Genomic DNA, 24,521 nt, shown 5'->3' on the forward strand with positions numbered 1-24,521 from the left:
GTCTCAGCGCCCACCACATTACGCTGAAATGATCTTGTACTTATTCAACACATACGGTTGAAAGCCTTGTGATTCTAAAGAGGTCACATTAGTGAATAAAAACAGATGTGACTGCACATCTGCTTTGTGAGGGGAAAGGTGAATGAGCAAACAAATACATAAAAACACTGCAGCAAGTGCATTAGAGGTAACAAACGGGGCACATTGGCAGACAATTGGGAGTGGGGTGGGGCACCTAGCTAGACATGGCAGTTAAGAAAGTTCTAGCTAAAGAGATGCTACTTATGCCAGATCCCAGGGGGTGAGAGAAGGCAGTCATGAAAAAGGCAGGGAGAAGTGTGTCTCAGTGGGAGGGACAGCAGGAAGATGGAAAATCTCTCCTCTTTTGGGAGGAACTCAGTCACTAGGGCTAGAACCCAGGCAAAGCGAAGGACGGGAGGCAAAGCAGAAAAGCAAGCAAGGGTCAATCAGGCCAAACTTCAGCTCATTCTTCCACTAGGACTGCAGGTTCCCTGCAAGGGATGGAGACTCTGGCAGGTGTCTTTACTTCCTCACCTCCACAGCCCCTGCCCGCCCCCCAGCCCCAAGCACATAGGCCAAGGCTGGCAAGCAGTAGGTTTCCAGAAAACCCAAACAAACCTTTGCTTATTTTCTAATGAGGACTAGAGACTGGAAGCAACCCCTGAAAAAGAAGATTGTCTGAGCACTCTTCAGTATTTTAAAAGATGGAGAAATCCATAAAGCCTTTTCCCTAGGGTTTTGATAATCCCACCAAATTCAAAAAGTCTCTGCGAGAATGTATAAAACACACGTCTACACGGGTTTATGTTGCCTGAAAGGAGAGAAACACATTTTTGTTTTGGACTAGTAGGTACCTGGTGTATTCTAAATGCTTAGCCCTATGACGACAGTGATCTTCTAGGTGGAGAATCCAAGAACACTTGCCAAAAAAAGGCAGGGACCCTAAAAGGCAGGGTGTGATGAGTACTTGAAAACCGAGAGCTAACATTTATCGAGCGCTTAGGATTCTAGGCACACTCCTGAGCACTTCACGTGGATCCATTCATGTAATCCTCACAACAAGCCCTGTAACAGAAGTCCTAGTATCGTCCCATTTCATAGATGAGAAGTCAGGCCTAAGGATCTTAGATAATTTGTGTAGCATCACACAGCTCATGCTCGTCAGGCCTGGGAAACCCCACAATTACTGTGATTACAGAGCTTCAGGGAGGGGTGTATGTTGAAGGAAAACAAGCACGTACCATGTCAAGAAGGGAGATTATTATCTCAGCCGTCCCTAAGAGTTTCAGGGCAAACAGGAAATTCAGTTTTACCTTTTGTTCATGCTGTGACTATCCCCTATGACATCCATGAAAAGGTTATGGAAAACCCTCTTGGTCACTTTCCATCGTGTATCCCGCACAGATCTCCCTATGGAGTGGTCCATATTGGTTCCAGACAGTTCCAGTGGTCACAGGCTTCTTCCTCATGCTAACAGACACTCTACTGCTGCCACCCCTCTTTTAGGCCCCGTGCTCCCTAATCACACAGAATAGGACAGTCCTGGAGATGCATATAAGCACAGCTACCGGGCTAAGTTTCTCTAAATTCAAATAGCTCTTGGATTACCCAGGTTTTTCATGTTTTATGGCTTCCAAGCCCTGCCCTGGGCTCTCTGCTCTCCATTGTATGATGTGCTCGAGTTTGCTGATGCTCTCCAACAGCACCGGCGTCTGAAACCAGCACTAGATGTGGTGTGGCCCATGCCTGCACGGTGGGCTCGCTGCCTCGTTTTCATTCATGCAACCCAAATCTAATTAATCTTTTTTTTTTTTTTGTCTGTCTCAACTCTGTTGACTCAAATTAACTTTTTAGTCAACAAGAATGTATAAAAATTGTCTGTCAGTCATGTCTTCTTTTCCAAAGCTAGTTCACTGAGAATGTGTGAAGCCTGTGTAGAGATGGGACGCCGGTCCAATTTGATAGGGACATTGTGTCAACGTTAATAGCTTGAGGTCTGAGGGTGACAGATCTGGATTCAAACCTGACTTCTGAGACTTCCCATCTGCAAGAACTTCAGAAAGTGATACACTATCTCAGTTTGGTTACCCCACCCGGAAAATACGGGATGAAAATGACTTGCGGGGTTGTTATGAAATGTGAACGGTAACGGTACGCTGTCTATGAACAATTTCACAGTGTTCCTGATTAAATCTGCACATGAACCAGAGCCACTGAACAGGAAAACACACCACCAAGACTGCTCTTATTGTGTGTCTGCTAACGTCTGCATAACTTTCTCTTACTAGCTGACCATTTCTCATGTTCTCCATCCTCAAACCATCCACTTCCTCCTCCTACTTATGCTCAACTGACAACTTTGCTACTTATTTCGGTGAAAAGATAGAAGAGAACATCCATGCATTCCCACCACCCCCTGTGTCTGTGTCTTCATGGCACTTGATATGTTGTAGATGTATTTGCAAATTTATATATATTATGCATAGTGTGTACACACACACATATATTTAAATATATATATATATTTGTAGATTTATTGATTTTTTTCTCTGACAGAATGTAAACTCCCTATAGATAGAGTCTTTCTCTGTTTTGTTCACCACCGCATCCCCACCACACAGAACGGTGCCTGTTCTAGAACATAGAAAGCAAATATTTGCTGAATAAATTCATAGTGCATAGTAGGTACTCAATAAATGACACCTTTACTAATATTAATTATTTCCCTAGATTAGTTATTCCCCAACTGGCTAGTGGGGAAGACAGTCAAACACACAAGACAATGACCATTCAGTGCAACAATTGCGGTGATGCAGAGAGAGGAGCCCACACAAATCACAGGAACCACATGGAAGAGGGGAGAGTGATGGAATGGTAGTTAACAGAACAGATACTCTTTTGTTAAATCTTGGCTCTGTTGTGCGTTTGTGTTGTTTCTTTGATTTTGGACTAGTTACTTAATTTTTATCATTTTCCTTATGTGTAAGAGTTATAATACTAACGCTGCTTTTGTGAGGTTGTTGCTAGGATTAAATACAGCAATAAATAGTAGCTACTGAGGTCAGTGCCTGACACAGAGTAATGCTTTCAAAAAATGTGAAGAAGGAAGACTGGAGAAGGAGTAGGAGAGGCAGAGGAAGAAGAGGGTGTATGACGTTGGTAGTTGGTAGTGGAGGTAGTGAGATGTGGATGGATTCTAGATTACTTTGACTGACATCTAAATAACAATAGATTTTCTTGATAGACTGGATGTATGGAAAAGAGATAAAGAGGATGGTCCTGCTCCCAGAAAGATGGAATTGCCTCAATTAAGATGGGAAAAACTGGAGCAAGTTTCTCTAAAATCATTTGTACTGTCAGGGGGGCTGTCTTTCCTCCAGTTTCCTCATTTGGGGGGGGGGGGGGCTCCAAGTAAATCACTTTATAAATCCCCTTTTGGTTTCCATAATATATTTGGCTTGATCGATTTATTCTAGAAACTCCAATTATGCTCTATTGACATTAGGGCTTCGAGACTGTGCTTCCTTCTTGAATGAGCACATTGTTGTCTTTAGATAGATACCTTCCCTTTATCTTCGTTACTGAGATTATCTGCTTTTATATGGTCATGAGATTGTAGCTAGTTTGGGTCAGAGATTTTTTCCCTGAAGATATTTAGCTCCTATGTGGAAAATGTCTGCTGATGGCTGGTATTCTCATCTGTAGAGTCCTTAGCTAATAGACAACACAGCCACTTTCTCCCAAGTTTGCTGATCGTCCCAGCTTCAGCAAATATTTCTATGTCCCTGATTGGAATTAGGTTCATAGTTGACCAGTCTTTTCACTTCTTTCTTAAATTTATTTAAATACATTTATTTAAATAAATAAAACAAAACCTCTGCCAAGTAGGTGAAATTTTGGCCCAGACTTCAAATCAATGCCTGAGCAATTAAAATCCCTCTCATAGCAAGGATTCACCTCCAAGCCACCCTCATGTTTTTAGTCAGGAACATGACATGATTATTCTCCATGTAACGGGACCTCAAGCAGAAGATATTGTCATGTCCCTATTATTCATTTCTCCTTCCGTCCTTACCCAAATATTCTGTTCTATGCCTCTGCTTCTATGTTCATCTATGTTCATAGGTGTCTACCTTGGAGGAAAAAGGGAACAAGCACCTACATTTCACCATTTAACTCTCCACATTCCAAAACTGAGAGGCATTACCTTTCTACATATGAAAAAAAAAATGAGGTTCAGATCATTTATGAAACTAAGTTCACAAAGCAGAGAGTCAAAGCCAGCTCTACTGTCTCCAAAGCCTCTTCTCATTCCATAACACAATGTTGTTTCACAGGTGAAGAGCTTTCTTGACCTACCACACTTGACTTTCTCTCCTAACAAATTCTAACAAAATTCTTTTTTGAAAAAATGGGTATGCTTCCATTGTTATGTTACAGCCTTGCACTTCAGTATTACCAGTGAAATGAGATCTGTTTTCTGGGGCTTTCTTTCTTATCTGTACTTTGTAAATTGGCTTAGGGATACTGTAAATATAGGGTACGATTGTTGGCAAAGGGTTTCAATGGGATGCGAGGTGGGCCTTGCAGAATGGAGAGGTGAAGTTTGGCCAGAGAGAAAGAATGGAATAAGTGATCTAGGAAATAGACAGAGTTTGGACAAAATCTACAGATTTGTGGAGGGGGCATCAGACTGTGGGATGGTTGGAAAGCTCCAGTGAAGACTTAGGACTTTATCGTGCTGCAGTGAGACAGCAGAGCCAGGCAGAAGAGATTTGAAGGTGGGCATCAGAAAGATTACCCTGCAGGGTTGTGCAAGGTGGGCGTGAGCAGAGGCCACGTTATTTTAGTAATCTACATATGAGGTGATAAAAAGCTCCAATTAAGTTGTTGGTAAGAGTGACAGCCCATATAATTGTTTCTCCCTATAACTTGTTGAATACCAGTCTTCTCTGGACAAGCAGGCCGTGTGCATAGGAGCCTGACAGCCAGTGGGAGTAAGGAGAAAGAATTTCACTAACAGAATTCTGTAGTTTTAATTTTAATTTTAATTTTTTGGGAAACTGATATACTGTTCAAGAGGGTCAAGCCCCTCTCAGAGCTGTTCTCTAGTTATTTATAGTGCTTTCGAGGGAGTGGTGTAAAGATGAAGTGAGTTTATATGTAAAATATGACAGTGCTTTTCACCCAACCTGGCACTCCTTAAAGGTAAATAGGTACTATCTCTATCATACAGATAAAGGTGGTGGGGTACAGAAAAGTAAGTTGCTCAAAATCGCACACCTAACAAGGCCACAGGTCAAGCACACTGATTTTCATGCAATGTTGCTCTTTTGATTAAGAGCAAAGTTGCAGATTAAGAAAAATACAAAATTTTGAGAAAAATAATAAAGTTAGGGAATCCACTGAGTGGAGTAGAGCTTAATAATTATTTTTTTGGTTACTAAATTAGAAATCAGGCAAATCAATAGAATGTATAAATAGCAACATCACTTGTTTTAATCTTTTTTTCCCTATAGGGATAGAAAAATTGAAAGAAAAAATAAATCAATTTTTTTCCATGGGCACATTTGAAAGTTTGGGATTGGAATTCCAAGGAAGAAATTTAAGTATAATGAAGATATCTATTATCCCAAAACTAAAGTTGTGTATTTCAATGGTCTGCTATCTTGAAAACGCAAAGTGGAACCAGAGTGAGAAATAATAGCTTTTAAATCAGTTGTCCCTTTTTTTTTTTTGACTGGTGAATCTCCTGATGTGTAGGTCCTAGCAAAGATGACAGGTTAAGTATACAACTTATGCATAGGTTTGGGAAAAATGAAGCCAGCATATTAAGTAATCCAATTTTACTTCTTGAAATTGCCACCATATGGAATTTTCTAAATTTATAAATTCAAAATCTGCCATCCAATAGCCATATGCTATAAAATTCATTCCTGGGCTGTAAGAAAAAGCAAACCTAGTTTGTGAGAAACTGAAGCTTTTCCCTCATTGAAGAAAGCCCACTCTACTTTTACACTCTTTGGAAAAAAAGCAAAGAAAAACAGAGAAAAGAAAAGAAAAAAAAATTACTTTAGTGTAATAACAGAAAATTACTTTTCCAAGAGTAAAAAATGTTAGTATATTTTCCTTAATTTTGGATGTGGTAAGTACACTGAGAAAATGGGAAAAGGAAACCTACCACAATAATTCTTCCTTAAGATACATTTGTTTTCGGTTCTCAAAAATATCCACAGACTTTTTCAAGACTTTTGAAGACACCAGCTTTTTAAGGTCCTGTTTAGCAGTAACATTGGGTGATGCAATGGTATTTTCCTCTACGAAGTTGTTAAGTAATTAAAAATGGATTTTTTTAAAAAATCAAAAAATTATTTCTTCAAAAGAATGTCATTAATGTTTCTTATCTAAGAATTCTTAAAAGTAATAAGAGAATATATGGGCTCTTTTTTTTTGTATTTCTGTTATGTACCCAACTGTAAGATAGAGTTATCTTTAATATTTATTTCTGAGAATGTGGTTATGCGTTTTCTTGCTGGAAGTATAGATGAAGATAAGCAAGGATGAAAAAAAGAGGATTTTACCTAAAGTTTAGAAATGAATTCCCAAACTAGGCAGATGGCTGTGGAAACATCCACCAGATTAGTGGCATCTGCTGCATAGAGGGCACTGCAGGGCTCTTCTCAAGCTGTGAGCCTCCCACCTCGGGCCCACCGACAGGGCGAGGGAGGCTCCATCCCACGTCGGGATGTTAGACTCTTTAGATAGTATGTCCAAGTTCATCAAGTACATGCAGACACTGAGTAGAAGAATTAATGCCTTGTAATTCAGAGAAAAATTGGACAAACTGGAAGACAGCAATACGGCACAGAGGAAACAGGGAGCAAAACACACATTCATAAACTCACAGACATTCAAGACACACCTGTGTTCATTACAGGTTTCATTAAAACCCCAAAGACATTTCTCTGAAACTCAGTGGGTCCATTTCAGACAGGGTAGGCCAAAGGAACAGAGACTGGCTTCTTACACAGACGACGACTGAGCCAGTCTCCCACCTGGATGACAGCAGGCGAGGGATGCTGACTAGTTCTTTCTTGAGAAGGGAATACATCTGGGCACAAGACATGGTGGCTTGACTGTTCTGATGCAGCGGGTTGGTTTTGTTTTGTTAAAGTTGATTTATTTATGAGAGAGAGACAGACAGAGCATGTGAGTGAGGGCAGGGGCAGAGGGAGACAGAGGGAGAATCTCGAGCGGACTCCCCGCTGACTGAGGAGCCTCACACGGGGCTCAATCCCCAAACCCTGAGACCACGACATGAGCAGAAATCAAGGGTTGGATGCTCAGCTGGCTGAGCCACCCAGACACCCCCTGATGCAGCTTTTTCAAGAACTGTTCCAAAGCCTAGTAACGGCAGCCCTGACACAGTTGGGGCACTCCAAGGCAGAAAAAAAACATACTCCCAGTCCTTTTTGTAATTACCAAGTAGTAGATGAAGCAAATACCCTCACTCCATCCCTGACTTGCACTGCAGATTCCCACCTGTAGGACTTCAAAAATGAGTAAAGTGTGGAGCAAGGCTTAGGGACGGGGGGAATTATCAGTGGGCGTTAGACATATTTATTGTGTTCATTACTTGTTAATTAAAAAAATAGTGATTTTTGCTTTTTTGAAAAATCTCTGTAAAAATAGCCTCTGCACCAGACCAGCTCTGTTCTTGGTGCCATAATAAAAATCTTCATTTTCAAGAAAATGCATGGCCTTCTGCAAGAAAGGGGGAGCTCTGCTTTTTCCCCCCTGCTATGGGAAAGGCCCAGAGATTCTAGAGGGCCCTGCGAGTTATATGAGAGTTTTGACTCCCTCTTGTGGCATGTTCCTTTTGAAACAAAAGGGGGGCTTATAGCTATGGACTGATGAGTGGTAATTCAACTAAATAAGTAGGTGAAGATTCGCTCTGCTATAGTGAATTGAGGGGAAATGTTCTTTTCTGACTATGCAATGTACTCAGCACCTGGGCTGCTGAGAAAAAGTGAGCAGACTGCTTCCATGGAAAAAAGAGTTTCTTCAAATTACAATCTTTTAAACCTCAATTTGACATGACAAATATTAAAGTCAGAGGATAGTATACAAATATTTTACTACCAGTTCAAGTAGATAGAAAAATGAGCATTCATTCTGATGCTGAATATTAATAAAAAGAACAAATCTTCGGGTTCCTATATATAAGATCATACTATATATTGATTTTTCCCATTTTAGTCCCATCTATCATGTTTTGGGAATTTTGATTCTCAAAATTAAGCACAAAAATGAGTGTATAATCGCTTCAATTTGACATGGAAGCTAAAATACAATTACATTCATGAAAATCTTCATATTTCCAATGTTTTATTGGAGTTTTCAATTTTCATTCCTATGTTTGGAAACATTTACATGCTAGGCTTCAAAGTCAGCTTTTAAATTGGTGGAGAATAGGGAACGAGGCCAGCTACCCCCTCTCTTACAGGTCAATATATGTTTCTCTTGGATACAAAGTCTTTCCCATCATCTCTGCTACTCCCCTAGCTTACGTTCTCAATGCGTCTTGTTGGGCTATTTCTGGGCCATGCTATGGTCCCCTTGCTCCCCGCCCCACTCCCCACGCCAATCCATCCAACACAGGTGACCATGACCAAGAGTTTCCACCACAGGGCCGCTCACTCCACTCTCTTCTGTAAGAGAAACACAAGCCAAGAACCAACGGATCCTACCACAAGAGGGGAGAACCCAACCAGAGAAAGAGGAAGCTAAGACGATCTTCACAAGCTTGTAAGCATTTGAGAAATTATACGCATCTGGTCAAAATCAAAATGATGTAATTCTGAAGATGTAAAATGCATTCAAAAGAAAATGAAGCAAACTTCTTAAACGTACAGAGATATTAAACTCGATTCTCTGGCCCTATAGGAAGAGACTCAGCCTGGAAAACAAATGGAAGGAAATACACTTGAGCTCTGTGTTGAGAAATGTCCTTCCCATGGGGTTTTGGATTGAGCTCCTTCGTAGGGCATGATGCTGCTTCAAGGTTTGGCCACTTCCTTCTTCTCTGCTGCCTTAACGATTTGAACTTCACTAATATTAAACTAATTGCAATTTCCAAGCCTACCCTACTACTTGACACATCCACTATTTCCTACACGCCCTTTTCTCTGTCAAGACTTTCCTTACTATCTTTGTCTGATGAACCAATCCTTCAAATCCAGCTCCCGTATCACCAGGCTTCTGAGGATTATTTTCTTGTCTCTTCAGATTCCTTCCTCTACATTATAATTAACCTTCTCTGCATGCTTTCATGTACTTCAAATAACATATTATACTTATTTGTTTTCATGGCTGGGGCCCCCCTCCTAGACATGATAAATCCTTGAGGACAGAATCTGTGTCTTTTTTTAACTTGGTATTTCCTTACAGGGTTTCCGGCACAAAAGAGATGTTCAGTATATGTGCAACTGAATAGAAATTTATGAGGGAATGACTGACTATTATCCACGTCTTCCTTCCAGCTGCGGCTGTCCATTGACAAGAGTTGTTTTGTTTGGTTTGGTTTTTCTGGCTCATCATTATGCATCTTTTCACTTTTTGAGTTCGACAGCTAGTGCCAAGGGAAGATCAACGAAAAGTGGCCTGCATCTTGATGCCAGATTTTAAAAGTCTTCCCTCGCTCTAAAGCAGAAGAGGGAACATGGCCCCTGGGGATGAAAAACAAAATCTTTTCACAAAGGTAACCGGGTTTGTTTACATGTTCTGGAGTATCAACGTTCAAAGAAATATGCGATGGCAGGACAATAAGGTGTCAAGTTCTACAGGCAAGAAGCCATAGAAGGAATATTCCAAAGATGGCCTGTCGCTTTCTCCTTTACCCCACCAAGTGCACAGCTTGAGAATGTATTTTAAAAATCTGATCTTGTTTTAAACCATTAAAGTATTTTCCAGGGTCTACATAGCAGCCAGTTCTCCGTATATTATTCATGACTGCAGCCTGTCAGTGTGACTTGTTTTTTCCACTACTTAACTGAGTGTAGTATCATTTCCATTTTGCTACTGCCCGATAGTCCTGAGAAATGGAAGCTATAAAACTGCGTTCGTCGAGAAGTATTAATGGAGGAGGGTGGCTGTATCTTTTTACAAAGCTTAAAAGCTTACGCTGTAATAATAAACCGTTGGCTTTCTCCCCTCCTCGAATAATCAAAAGAAGAACTTGAAGGAAATGAAAGCAAAATCCAACTGGATTACAAAATCGGGGCAGAGTTAAGGAAAAATATTTTGAGTACCAGAAGAAATCTAAAATAAATAAAAAATAATAATACATTCGTGAAAGTGCTATTTGACCCAGATAATTGCTACTCAGTTATGTAACTGGAGACTCCTTGAAGAATCCAGCAGTGCACACACAGGGGGAAGGCCGGATAAACATCTTTCCCCAGATGCCCATCTGGATTCCCCCAGCTAGCTAGCTAAAGAAGAAAGCGGATTCCTGGCAGTTTAGACAGAAAGCACGAGAGCAAAACCTGGTCAGTTGCCAGAATGATGAAACTAGGGACATAGAGGAACCCAGTTCTTGACCGCATGGGCCTGTGCCTGAACAGGAAGGGGACAACGTCGCGCCCTACCGATGACCATGGGACAAAGCAGAGCTGCGTGGCTCAAGCTCACAAATTAGTGACATCTGCTAACCCAGGACCCTAGCGTTTGAAACCACTTACTATCCATGTTTGAGAATTTCGGATCTGAAAGGAGGAGGTGAGGTCTCTGTCTTGGTGCATGACCCAGAATTCTCAGAAGGGGTGTTGCAGCATTCAACAAGGCTCATCCAATATATCTGGTTAACGGTGGAAAAGGAAGTTCAGGGAGACCTGCCTGGCCAGTGTGCTCGTAGAAGTCAAGATTCTGCTAAATACGCAGGAATCATGGTATTTTCAGAATTTTTCTTTGTCCCATGTCATCTTACGATACAAACGTTCCAAGCATACAGAGAGGACATAATTAACTTTTTACCTGTATTGGTATTTCTTTTATCCTGTCTCTCAGCTCAAGAATAATCTTTTCCCACCAGACCCAACTGTGGCAGATTTTCTGAACATTTTTGTGGTCACACATTTACATTTTCTTGAGACCCATCCATCTCTCCCCACACAAATGTGCTAAGCACACACAGCATGCGTGCCCCCATGCACACGCTCCCATTCTCATTCGACAGTATTGTAGGGGAATCACATAATTTTATCTGTGGGTACCCGGTTAGGAATTCCTGCTTTGTCGATTTTGTGTTTTTCTGGTTTTAGATAAAGATAAGAAGGGCACGTCTGCTTCCCCCACCTACTCCTTTGCCGCGGTCACTCAGGGAGTATCCAGTGTGCTGGGTTCATGTTAGACGACAAGGGGACAAGTTTGCTGTCCCTCTTCCCTTCCTGTCTCTTTAGGATGTCTAGAACTCGTCTATATTTCCTTTTATCCTAACAAATGATCTGTGCTGGTAAATCATTAAACATCCCGCATAAATTACGATAACGTCTTAACCAAAGCACAAGGCTTTGAATTGGCTTCTGGGCAAAATGTCTTACAAGTTTTTAAAAGACATTGACGGCCATGGTCAAGGTTACCTGGGAAAAACAATTCTCTCTGGAGTTTTTCTCTGGCCTGTTGTGAAAAGCATCTTTTCTTCAGCCAGTCGGATTCAAATTCACTGCAATGCTCGTTCGGCCACGTGATGCAAACCTGGTAACACAGAAAGCGAGTGTCACCTTGTATTCTGCGCACATGCCCTTGGGTTCCCTGTAGCTGTTTCTGAAGGTCACCTTAAGATAATCAGGGGATGCAATTAGCCTTTAGTCTTTTATTTATTTATTGTGTGTGTGTGTGTGTGTGTGTGTGTGTGTGTTTTCACATATGTACTTGCAGGCCTTGGAAGACAAGCAAGCTGAAAGCCGAGGGGATACAGGTGTGGTCGGAGGCCTCTTGGACGCCACGTAAGAAATAAAACCAAGCTAGATGCGGAGTTCTTGTGCTGTGGCCTCTACACCTGTCATTTCCAAACGTCCTGTGATGGCTTGAAGTCAGACATCACGGAGTTCAGTACCCCTCTAGGAGTGCCAGAGCTCGGAGGGATGATGAGGAGACACACCGTCATCATAATCAGTGACAGTGACAACCGCCCCTTGTCCTGTAAGACGAGCACCACAGGCATAACTCTTCCTGTCCTCGTGCGACTCTAGCAGGAAGGAACTACTAGTAGTCACGTTTTTCAAGTGAGGGACGGAAGGGTATATAGTGGTTCTAAGGTCACACAGCGAGTGACCAGTGAACCCTGGGAATAAAGTCCTTGAGCCCAGATGGCGACAGGAGTCGGGGGGAGAGCCGTGACCTCGCTGGTCACACTTGCTCTCCTGCTAACTCTCCTGGTGAGTCTGGGAGAAGCACAGGCTGCTGGTCACATCCAGTCTGTGGTTTTGAGAGCCACGTTTTTGGGGAATCCTAAAACAGGCCTTGCCTATCGACTCTCTCATTTGACTCAAAATGCGTTAATCAGTCCGCGTTTCTGGGTGCTCGCTGCGAGCCGGACACCGTGGTGAGCGTTTCCACCCACATCTGCTCGCTGAATCCTCGTGTCACCTCCACGGATAAGCCCTGCCAGTACCCCTACTTTACAGGTGAGGAAACTAAAGCCCAGAAGCTTCCTTTTTCTTGTAGAAGTCCCCTGCCCGGGCCTGGGGCTGTCATGCACTGAAGGAATGCTGAGCAACACTGCCACAAGAGTAGTGGTAGAGATGGCAGTGGCAGTAAGAGGAGCCCCCATTTACCGAGCAAGCTTACTTGGCACCAGGCGCACGTGGTTCTATAGGTACTTTATAGGTACAATCAAATGACGAAGAAAGAGTTCACTATTTGAGTTAGCGGAGACTAGGCCCTTCGTTCAACCTGGGAGGGAAAGGAGAGAGAGTTTAGAGCCGATTACCTTTCTTCTGTCGAATGTCAAGCCTTTAATAACAATGTTCACATCAAGAGCTTCGACGAGAAGTTTCCGTGCTTTTGCCGAGTCCAGGTAGCAGTCGGGGCACTGGCAGTTGTCTCTCAGCCACACAGCCGGGTAGAGAGACTCCGCGCCATCGTGCCACAAGATCTGCATCAGATGAGCCCCATCCAGCACCTCTGCCTTTTGGATGGCACAGTGCATGTTTCTGCTCCTTGCAGGTGAATCCTGTCAGCGACCTGCTGCGACAAATCCCAGTTACAAGGAATCTCAGGCAGATCGAGTCTGAACTTGACTTCTAAGAGTGCGAACAATTCAAGGGGACTCTGGCTCCTGCCGTTCAGTCCGCTGCCAGAGTTTGGGGTTTGACTTATCAATGCTGGGACCTTTGTTCTGGGGAGAGTGTTTCATGTGCTGTAAACAGAAACACAGTGGCTAAAAGTAAATAAGATAGGTCAACATGCCGAATCAGGATCCAGAGGAAAAGAGTTCCTTGTGGTTTTTTCCCCAGAAATTTTAGGTAAGTTCCGAACCAATGACATACGCACTTTCATAATTGTGTTTGCTTAAAAGCTCTGAGAATTTTTCTTTTTTTTAAAGATTTTATCTATTTATTCATGAGAGACACAGAGAGAGAGAGGCAGAGACACAGGCAGAGGGAGAAGCAGGCTCCATGCCCAGAGCCCGACGTGGGACTCGATCCTGGGACTCCAGGATCACGCCCTGGGCCCAAGGCAGGCACCAAACCGCTGAGCCACCCAGGGATTCCCCAGATGCTCCGAAAATTTCTTAAGGGAGAAAAACACCCCACACATTGAAGGTACAACTAATCATCTCTGTGCTATTTTAACTGACATTCAATTGCACATGCCTTTTGGGGGAAAAATGCTTTTAAGATGCTAAATTAGTACATTTGTTCTACTGAGGGGGATTTTAATGCAATTTATTTATTCTAGGAGGTACTATCACCCAGTGCATTGTGCTATTTCTCTTCCATCATCTACTTTTTTACTTATACGATTCATTTTCTAAATGCAGTATAAAAGTTCCCAGGCTCTGCGAGCAACCACTCTTGTCTCACTTTATTTCTCTGGGATTTTTATGTTTTAAAATAGTGTGCCTTGATATTATGGTTAGTTTGTTTTTTAAAAGATTTATTTATTTGAGAGAGAGAGAGCATGAGCAGCAGAAGGGGCAGAAGCAGAGGGAGAAGCAAATCCTCACTGAGCAGGGAGCCTGACGTGGGGCTCGATCCCAGGACCCTGAGGTCATGACCTGAGCCGAAGGCAGACGCCTAACCGACTGAGGCACCTGGGCACCCCACGTATTCTGGTTTAGTTTAATCTAAACCTTCACTGAGTATTTTTATGAATCTTCACCTTCCTTAGGAATCCATGACTTCTTTTTATGAAGAAACACACCAAATTTTGAGGGCATGAAGTATTTATAGTAAAGAAAATCAAGCGAAAAGAGAGCCACAAGGCATTGCGGACTGAGCACCTCAGCGTTGACTAGGATTCCATTAACGACTACATATTTGGCCTTCTGAAATTGGGTCGACGTGTCACTGTCCAATTGTGTCAGTCTCACTCCCCTCCATACAATATTCTAGGATTTCAGATTGACAAAGAAGAAGTAGAACACCTTCACTTGTTCCATATAATGATGAGCTCCTCATTAGCAGAAGGTGACACGTGACCATAGAAACGGGACTTTGCTGTCATGGGATGAAGGGGAGGCACATCCACACACACACACACACACACACACACACACACACGCAAACAGGCCCCTTCTACGTAGTAGATTCCGCCCGCCTACGTACCAGGTACTGCAGTAGACACTGGGAGATTCAAGGTCAGGCAGGACGAAACAGCTCCTTGCCTTCCTTGAACTTACAGATAGGAAGACTTTATGTGCCATTAACGTAACTTTAAAAAATACTTTCCATTAAAAGAACACAACTTTCAGGTGATGGTTTTACATATACCTCCTCAAATCATTAACTTGGATGATTTAGGTTATGAAGCCGGGCCAAGACAAGAAAAGACTGCTTTCTGCAGTTAGCTCAACCACACTAATGATACAAAGAGAGACGCTATTGGCAGGGCCTCATGTGCTTATGCCTACCCAGGAACCCTCATCCAGTTTTTTTTTCTTAATACCTTATAATAGCCACAGGGCAGTACTATGACCTAGAGAAATCATCAAAGATATTATTTAGTTCAAACTTGGGTGTTTACCTCATAGATTTCGAGTAAGGGGCCCACAGGAAGTGCAAACATAAGCGGAATGGGTAGGGCGCCTAATTTCCCTGATAGCAGAAGGGGAGGCTGGCAGGTTTTCCCTTATAGGTGGTTTCAGAGGACAGTGATGGTTCCAGTAAGTACAGAATAATATAACCAGATCCTTAAATAATGTGCCATACGTAAGGACAAAAAAAGGAGAAATGTTGTGACTGTTTAACTCTGGGGTGACGAATATTTCACGCAAAAGGACAGACAGCACATATTTTTGGCTTTCCAGGCTATCTACAGTCCCTAGCACGAATTCTTGTTTTTATTTTTAAAAAATTTGTAAGAATGCAAAACTCTTCTGACCTCATAAGCTGGACAAAGCAGGCTGCAGGCCATACTTGGCCCACAGGCAAGACCTTGCCTGGCTTCAATCGGGTTACGGAAGGCGCGCTTCCATTACGGTGGTAGACAATCACACTTCAACACAGAAAACAGATCTTTCATTTCTCCTTGTATATAAAGTTAAACGCATCATTCAGATAATACTAAGCCCCTTTTGGCCAGCAGTGCTGTACCAGAAAGTTCAAAGATCACCACGAGGTTCCAGAGATCGAGAAAAAGTGAGGTAATTACAAAAGAAAGGGAATAAGGCTGGGGCTGAATGGCACCCCGAGTTGTCTGAGAGGCTCCCGGACACCCCCGTTGAGAGGAAGTGTATCTGAGGAAGCCTCCCGGGATGGGATCAATGCTTCTGAAGGCACACTGACTCCTCGCTCCTATCGACGCCCGTACGGACATGTGCCTCTGTGTACCAGACATGAGGCTATTATAAGTCTTCTTTGTATAAGGCTGTGCTTTTCCAGTGGGTGGCCAGCCGACGACAGGTAGAAAAGGTTCTGGTTTCATAGCAAATAAGCATCAACATGGAAGATGGAGCGTCCACAGGCAAAACACAAGTGGGGACAAAAACTACATGCACGTATCCTAATTTGTTTATCTTGTTATTTATTCTTTTTGGTACTTAACCTGATCTATTTATAAACCGAGGGGTTGTTCCCTTGCTCAAACTACCTGCCAATAATCAAAGGCAAAAGACACCTCAAAATATCAACACACGCTGAATAAACGTATGTGGCTTCCAAACTCACCTTCTCTATATGGAGACCCAGCTACCTTTTTCTGTTTGAGAAAGAGAGAGATGGAGAGAGAAAGAGGGTATGGGGGATGGGGAGGCTGGGGGAAAGGGAAAGAGGGAGGGAGAGAGAGAATCTCAGGCAAGCTCCACGCCCAACGCAGAGCCAGATGCCAGCCCTGAGATCAGGACCTGAGCTGAAATCAAGAGTCAGGACGCTTAACCCACTGGGTCACCCAGGCACCTCAACAGAGCTCCCTTTTAAGATACATTGGACATATTGGTCCTGATGTGATTTCAAAACCACGTAGGACGTGTTTATCCCACTCTACCGGTCCTTCAGTTACAGTCCACTAAAATCACGTGTCTCCTTCATTCCCTCTTTCTCCAAGTCTCCAAGTCTACTCAATTTCTCAGCCTATTCTTTATAACGTGGGATGTCTTGATTCTGTACCTTTCAGGATGCATGGTTACTTTCCAGGTTATAAATGTCTTTCAAAATGTGGGACTTTGAATTACTACATTTCTAGTGTTAAAAAGAGAGAGAGAGAGAGAGAGAGAGAGAGAGAGAGAGAGAGAAATGAGTACCTTAATGAGGAAGGATTTCTTATTTTTTACTTATTTTTTATTTTTTTTTTACCTTGAGAGTTTGGAAGAATAGTGGTAACTGTTTATGGGATCTTAGGACGGAGTAACCAGGTTGGTTGTACAGTAAGAATATTGGTTTTAGCTATATCGACGGTAAGCTGACAGTACTAGTAATAATAGTAAACGTTTACATTTACCAAATGCCTTCTTCATGCCAATCACATGCTAAGTGCTTGACAGACGATAACTCCTTGAATCTTCATCATAACCCAATGAAACATGTGCTGCGATTACCTGAATAGGCAGCGGAAGAAAGAGGCGAGGGGGTGTCGGCCTGCAGATGGTCCGCGGAATGTCTTAAGCTCTCCAAGGGAGTGAGACAATTAAGAAAAAAATAAATTCTTTTCATTTATTTTTATCACCAACATCCCACGCCTGTCAGTGTATATTCCGGACTCCACTCATTTTCTATGACGTGTTCATTGACGGGTTGGAAGAAGTTTTGGCTGAACGGATTTTTACAAAACTTGGAGCTTGATACCTTGATTCTTGATGGACACCTTGCGTGAAGGGTACATTTCCCGCTACCACAAACGTTGTCCCTGTGCTGGAAGACGGCACAGCGCCCATGTCCCCCTGACTGCTGCAAGTGCTCACACCTACAGGCATCTGAACCAGCCAACGCTAATTACATTCCTACCTGCCATTTGAAGCTTTCCGTCTCCCTCTGTCGCTCTTTCCTTTTTCTCTTTCCCTTTTCTACCTAACATGTTTGAACTGCAAAGGAAAAAGCACACTTCCAGATATAGGGGAACCTGATGCCCCCGGCCCCCCGGCCCCCCACCAGCCTGCTTGGCCAAGTGGATATGCTGAGGAGGGTATTTCGAGGGAGGAGGTGCTTTCGAGACCAGTGGCTGATGGGAGCTGCCCGAGGCCCAGGCAAGAGTGTGGAAGAACAGGAAAGACTTGGGTGTTGCTGAGGCTCGATTGTTTGGGTGTTTGGGAAGGAGCTTGCCGGGTTATTTCTACTCTTCACAATCCCTTTCTCAACTCATGACAAAGGTGAATGGTAATCCAAACAAAAGCAGAGAGAAATGGGAAAACTGTTTCCCTCTTTAACCTGTCTTGTTACTCAAAGCTCTGTTGGGCTTTTATCCTATGCGATGAACTTTCAAAAAAGAGAAAGAAAAATCAAGGATCACCAGTATTTAAAGGCAAATTTTTTTCTGAAAAATTTATAGGCTTATCCGTGAGTATGATTTGTTGAAATCTGGTTTTCCATTTAGCCCACGTGACCTGTTCAAATTGAAGCCCTGTGGAAGCATCATGGACATGGAGTTATCTGGTCAACTACTGTGTTTTTTCGAAGAGGAGGAAAAAAAGAGAAAAAGGAAAAAGTAGATGTTCCCAGCTAAATATATATTAAATATATACTTTACCAATGGGTCCTCTTTGCTCAGTTAAAGAGCACCTATAAAACAAAAACGTCTCTTTCCTTTAGGACTTATTACTTGGCTTCTCCTTACAATTACCATTTGGCTTATAAAACAATCAGATTGGTTTGTGTGGGAGGGAGTAGACTTGCTTGTCCTGAAAAACAGATCACGGGGCAGGGGGATTCCAACCTGATAGGATAGATTTCTTTATTTAATCCCAACACTTGGGGTGTACGTGTGTGTGTGTGAGCGTGTGTGTTCCTTCCTAACTGACTCACCATATTTTTCCCCTTCAGAGTTATGGAAGTTTATTTGGGGCTCCTGTTTGGCGCAACTAAATGGTCTGTTTTAGACATTACCCTACTTCAGCAATGGGCGTGGTTCTCTCCTTTTAAAAATTTTATAAATTCAAGTTCTGTCAGCTGGTTTTCTCGAGCGCAGTTTGGAAACTCAAGGAAGTAGCTCTGCAAGTTATTTTATGCCTTGATCTTGGAAATGAAAGAACTCAGAACTCGAAGTCTCCGGGCCGGAGAGAAACAACTCGTGCCATCACTGGGCTCAGTGCCCTCATCTGATAGGCGAGCATGACGGACGCTCAGATGCTGGTGTGATGTGCAAGCCCACGATGCTGGCTGGTGGGGGGGCCGCTCCACCCTGCCTTTGCCAGTTCACCACTGCACACATAAAGTAAACAGTTCCTGGTTCTAATGAAAGACGGTGCAAAATTTCTTCAAACACCAATCACAGCTAATTTGAACCATGGGGTTTGGAGAAGCTTCTCAGGAAGTTGATGAGAAGCTTCCCAGTTACTATACGTGAAATTTAAATTGAAGGGAATTACTAAGATACATCGAAGGAGGCTGATTCATCCACTAGATTACCGACCCCTAAAATAAAAGACTATAAATTTTTTTTTTTTGGACCGTTTTTCGTAAGAGAAGGAAGGAATAGGACTCATGTTATCAAATGTGAATTTCCACCTTCTTCGGGTAAGTCATCAGCCCTGCTATCGGACAGCGGGGTCCTCCAACGTGTCTGTCCTCCTGCTCCTGGGTGGTAGGATCAGAAAATGATCACAATGCAGGAAACACGTAAATTGTGTGGGAGAGTGTGTGTGTGTGTGTGTGTCTGTATAAAATCATTCATTTTGCACTTACTCTGTTCTGGCCCTCTGCTAATGCCTTCGATTATATTAATTTTATTTAATCCTCTGGAAAACACTGAGCTCTGCGCCATCACTTCTATTTTACAGGTGACCTAGAGCTTGGACAGGAGAAGCAACCGACTTGAGAGCAGGGGAGATGGGAACCTGCCCACTACACTGAACTACGTCACGGGGAATCTGTGGCTGAATAATTTCTCAGGCAAAAATTTTAATTTACCAAAAATATGCTGTTAAAAGAGTCGCCAAATCTCGAGTTTGTTGGTTGTTAGTTGACCTCACTGTCCGACATTGCATCATTGGAAGAGGAGGAAGTTTTCCAGACATTACACCATAAAGGCTTAGACAGTATTACTATTCTTTTATATATCAACCTTTAAATCATAAAACTCAACTCACCTGGTAAGGTAAGGGTTGACCAGGCTGTATTTGCGTGTTTGAACGTCTGAACCTGAGTATCTGCTGCGCACATGCACACTCATTACCCTTGCTGCCTACGGGCCTTCAGCTCAGAGGCCGTTGTCTTTTATTTATTTGTTTGACTTGATTTAGTAAGTGGCTGAGCCACTTAATAATTCATGAATATACTCCTGTGGGTAATGAGTCCTATAAAGCCATTAGAAAAAAAACAGTCTCCATTCTCTTGAGTAGGTTCACCACTCTGCCTGCCACCGTGTTGAAAGTATCAGATTTTGTGCAAACACTTCCTTCCTAAATGATAAAAAGGAAAACTTTTCACAAAAAGCTTCACTCTGGTAGAATGACCCCAGTCCGATCCAAACTCCTCTATCAAAGTGCTCCCTGACGGGTGTAATGCAGGGCACTGGGTCTAGATCTTTGAACCAGAACATGTATTCGTTATGAGAAATCCTATGTTTTATAATAAAATCCATCCAAAACACCTGTCATGTCTCCTCTTGAGCTACATTTGGGGGTAAAAAAAGAACTGAAAATGCACACAAAGGTCGGTCTTAACTGAGCAGTATCCTGCAGAAGCACGTCACACTCAGCTTTCTGGCCTTAACAAAGGGCCAAGGTACAATATGTGGCCCTTTCCTCGGGCTGGGCTGTGGATCATTCGGTGACTGTTTCCAAATCCAGCCCGAACCCTCCGTTTCCTGCCACCCAGTCTGCTCTTTAGACAGTGTCCTCTCTGTCCCCTGGTAGGCTTTCTGGATCAGCCCGGGGACTGTCAAGCAACTTGACTACCAGACTAAGCCAAACATAATTGGGAAAGGAAGGCTGCCAAGAAGCAATCGGATCCACCGCATTCCAAAATCAAGCCTATTCGGGGCGCGAGGGCCCATCCCCGTGGGGGCCCACAGGCCGGGAGACACACGTGCCTGGGTTCCCAATGGGATGCTCCCCCGCCCCAGCCCCCAGCCCCAGCGCCCTTCAAATAAGGCAAAGCTGAGCTTAATCGTACCTGTTCTCAGAAGTGCTTCAAGGCGCCAAACCACGCACCACTTGCCCAGGAAAGGAAACGTCAGCTTTGATCCTCACCGTCCTCTGGAGAGGGAGCCTTCTGGGAACCGGCACATCCCGGATTGACCTGCCTGCAGTTTCCCCACATCTGACATGTGATGTAGCTACTGCTTGGGAGCCTTTCTGCTCCTGGCAGCTCCACGGAAGCCCTGCCCCCAGACACGGCTGAGGCTTGCAAATGAGGAAGGATGTCCCAATCCGAAGGTGTAGCAACTCCCGGAGGGAGCTTGGTGGGGGGGGAGGGATGGGGGGAGAGTGGTGCAGGGACAGAGATGGAGATAGGAAAGGAAGGGAAGGAGGGAGGGAAGGAAGGGAAGGAGGGAAGGAAGGAAGGGAAAGAAGGAAGGAAGGAAGGAAGGGAAGGAAGGAAGGAAGGGAAAAATGAATTCCTGCCCCGAAAACAAGTGCAAACCCACCATACTCTTGACCCCGACACCCACTCTTGGCCATGTCCTTCCCCTTCCCTTCCCTCTTCCTCTTTCCCCCTTCCCTTCCCTTTCCATGTCCCCCTTCTGCCTTCCCCCTTCTCCCTTCCCCCTCCCGCCTTCCCTTCTCCCTTTCCTCCCTTCCCCCTTCTTCCTTCCCCCTTCTCCGCACTTTCCCCTTCAGCCTTCCCCCTTCCGCCTTCCCTTCTCCCTTCCCCCTTCCCTTCCCTTTCCACTTCCCCCTTCCCCTTTCCTCCTTCCCTTCTCATTTAAGAAAACTTAATGACTCCCCCCCCTTCCCTTCTCCCTTCCCTCTTCCCTTCCCTTTCCACTTCCCCCTTCCCCTTTCCTCCTTCCCTCTTCCCTTCCCTTTCCACTTCCCCTTTCCCCCTTCCCCCTTCCCCTTTCCTCCTTCCCTCTTCCCTTCCCTTTCCACTTCCCCTTTCCCCTTCCCCTTTCCCTTCTCATTTAAGAAAACTTTCTTCTTAAAATCAGCTCCCTGTTGAGTCACGTGAACTTCAGTTCCCATAGGCTTCACCCCCCAGGAGGACTGGGTGAGACCGGGCGAGGTGCCACTCCCCTGGGGAGCCAGGTGTGTTTGCAGGGGAGGAGGCCTGGGCGCTCCAGGGGCAGGGCAGGGACATGGGGTTGTAGTGACCACACGGAGACACCCAGGGACCTGTCGATGGCCGGGCCAAGCTTCAGCGAAACCTAGGACCTATGGAGAAGTTCTGCTGCTTGCACAATTTCCCATTTTGAAGAAGGATAAACAGTAGGATTTACGAAAAATATTTGCCATATAAGCAGTTGATATACACAGCATTCTCCTTGTTCAAATTTTAGTCATTTTCAAAAGGTTTTAAAAGTTCAAAAAGTGTTCGAATGACATTAAAAAGACTAATTTATATATAATTTTATATAAAGAAGAAAACCAAAATAGCCCATCATCCCCTTGCCCTCACATTATTAAGAAAAAAAAAAAAGAGAAAGATTAAATGAAAAGTATTTCTTCTCCCTCTTTTGAATTCCTTTTCTCAAATATAATAATTATTTTTTTTTCCTATACTGAAGCATTTACTATACAAATGTGTAACCCAGCGGTGTGCTGGCAAATAATGAACAGGTGACCACATAGTCCTAATCCTCAAGTAAATAACACAAGTGTTTATATTATCCATGGTGACAGGTCCCATGAGTAAGGAGCAAGCCGAGTCTAGAATTTGCAAAATGAGTCGGGCAGGTAGGTCAGAAGGAACATTTGCATTGAGTGGGAAGCTGTCCTCAGTCTGTCCCATAACGAATACTGTGACAATAAATAAATACCAGTAATCATTTTGCTAACTGCAATCATCAGCTAGCTAGGCTCTGAGGTTTTTAGCCATTCTGATTCCAAGAACTTAGTAATTCTGAGTAAATAACAAACTGTCCATAGATGGTAAATATTAAATATTTTCCACTTGGGCTGATGAAAGGGGTGGTAATATGACCAATTTGGTCTTGGAAATACTTTGTTTTAAATAATTAAACTGGTATCTTTCCCCTTAGTGGGACGTGAACTCCATGAGGGCTTTGGAACTCCTGTATTTTGTGCCATTCTTCAAATAGGAAATAGTGCTTTGGGTTTTAGGGGCCCCTACTCTGGCCCTCCTTCCTCTGTACCATGTGTGATCCATCTATGAGACCAAGGGACCCAGCCGGAGCCCTCACCATCCCTCTATTTTAGATAATGCTCTGCAAGCTGAGGCCCTGAAACTTCAGAGCTACAAGGACTTGTGCCTCTTCTAGGGTCTGCGAGTGATCTCTTCTGTTTCTCCAGGCCACGGAGGTGGTACTGTAGCTCTGGTATATACACACCAAGGCCCAGGGGATGATCCAGGGGCAGCTGTGCATGTGTGTAGGGTGTACGGATAGGTGAAGCTTGGACTTGCATTCTGGGGCATCCACACAGTTTCCCTCCCTGTGCAGGATGAAACTCAGGGTAGGATGAAAAGTGGAGGGGTCCGAGGCTCTCAGGCTGCAGGCTGGGACCTATAGTCTAGGGACCGGCCCTCCCTCCCTTCCCACATTCTGGCACGGAACAACAAGGCATCTGGGAATTCTATTTTTTTTTGAATTGCTGTTATTGCTTCATATTTTTATTTAAATTCTAGTTAGCATATTAGTGTAATATGGCATCTGGGAATTCTAAGTTCAAAGTTGGACTTCTAGGTTATTATGAAGGTATATTTTTCAAGGTTGGAGGATAGAATGTATTTTATTCAGCAGTTAGATTGTTAGAAGCAGTGGTGTGCTGTTAAGCGTTCACCAAGATGCTCCCTGAAAACAGCAACCGTCACCACCCGATTTGTGGCATTTGCCCTTTGTTGTGGTGTATAAATGCTCCTGCCATGGCCAATTTCAAGGTACAGAGGCAACATGACTGAATGTGAATTTGGGAAGCGAGAAATCCAGTTGGCTCTTCTGGGCTCCGAACAGCTAGACGCAGCGCACCACTGTTCATAATTTTAAATACTTAGACATGTGGTCTAGGGGCTTTAATTTATACCCTCATCCTTGGCCCTCCCAATGCTAACGACGTACCCCAGTGCACAGAAAAGTGCTGGCATGTAGTGGACCCTTATAGATACCTCTTGAATAAAAAGCCCCATTACTTGTGTGACTTTAGGTAAGCCATTTATCTATCAAGTAATCTGAACTTTACAGAGTTCTTGACCAAATTATACAGTTCATGGAAAAGCATCTGGCATAGTTCTTGGCACCTAATGTACAATCGATAAGTGTTGTTGAAAGAATGAATAATTGGCATTCAATAAATTTTAATATCCTTTTTATTATCATATTTGGGCAAGATTCAAGTTTTTTAGTTTAAGCCATTCTTAGGTGTTTGTAATTTTCTGCAGTTGTCTCTAGGTCAAGACAAATGCCCGCTTCTTTCAGGGTTTTTCTTGGAGAACCCTTTGAGATAGACATCTCATTTTTATATAGTTCCCAAGGGAACCGCGCTCACACAATGTTACTCATTTTAGAAA

At 43.5% G+C, this 24,521-nt stretch overlaps 1 protein-coding gene across 4 annotated transcripts in view; it reads right to left on the reverse strand.

The window, feature by feature from the left end:
• The window catches only part of BBOX1 (gamma-butyrobetaine hydroxylase 1), a 59,763-nt gene extending 38,533 nt beyond the window's left edge, over nucleotides 1–21,230 (reverse strand). The window contains exons 1-3 of one of the 4 annotated variants that reach the window (XM_026018609.2): nucleotides 21,009–21,230; nucleotides 13,013–13,266; nucleotides 11,661–11,775 (exon numbers count right to left, since the gene is read on the reverse strand). In XM_026018609.2, coding sequence (XP_025874394.2) covers nucleotides 11,661–11,775; nucleotides 13,013–13,231 — 334 coding nt within the window. In that variant the 5' untranslated portion in view covers nucleotides 13,232–13,266; nucleotides 21,009–21,230. Of the gene's footprint in view, nucleotides 1–11,660; nucleotides 11,776–13,012; nucleotides 13,423–17,278; nucleotides 18,886–21,008 lie in introns of those variants that run through there. The other 3 variants (XM_072725367.1, XM_072725368.1, XM_026018608.2) reach the window with 3 other exon arrangements.
• Between the last annotated feature and the right edge of the window lie 3,291 nt (nucleotides 21,231–24,521).

This window comes from Vulpes vulpes, chromosome 11 (genome assembly GCF_048418805.1).
Source record: "Vulpes vulpes isolate BD-2025 chromosome 11, VulVul3, whole genome shotgun sequence".
In the NCBI taxonomy this organism is placed as follows: Eukaryota; Metazoa; Chordata; class Mammalia; order Carnivora; family Canidae; genus Vulpes; species Vulpes vulpes.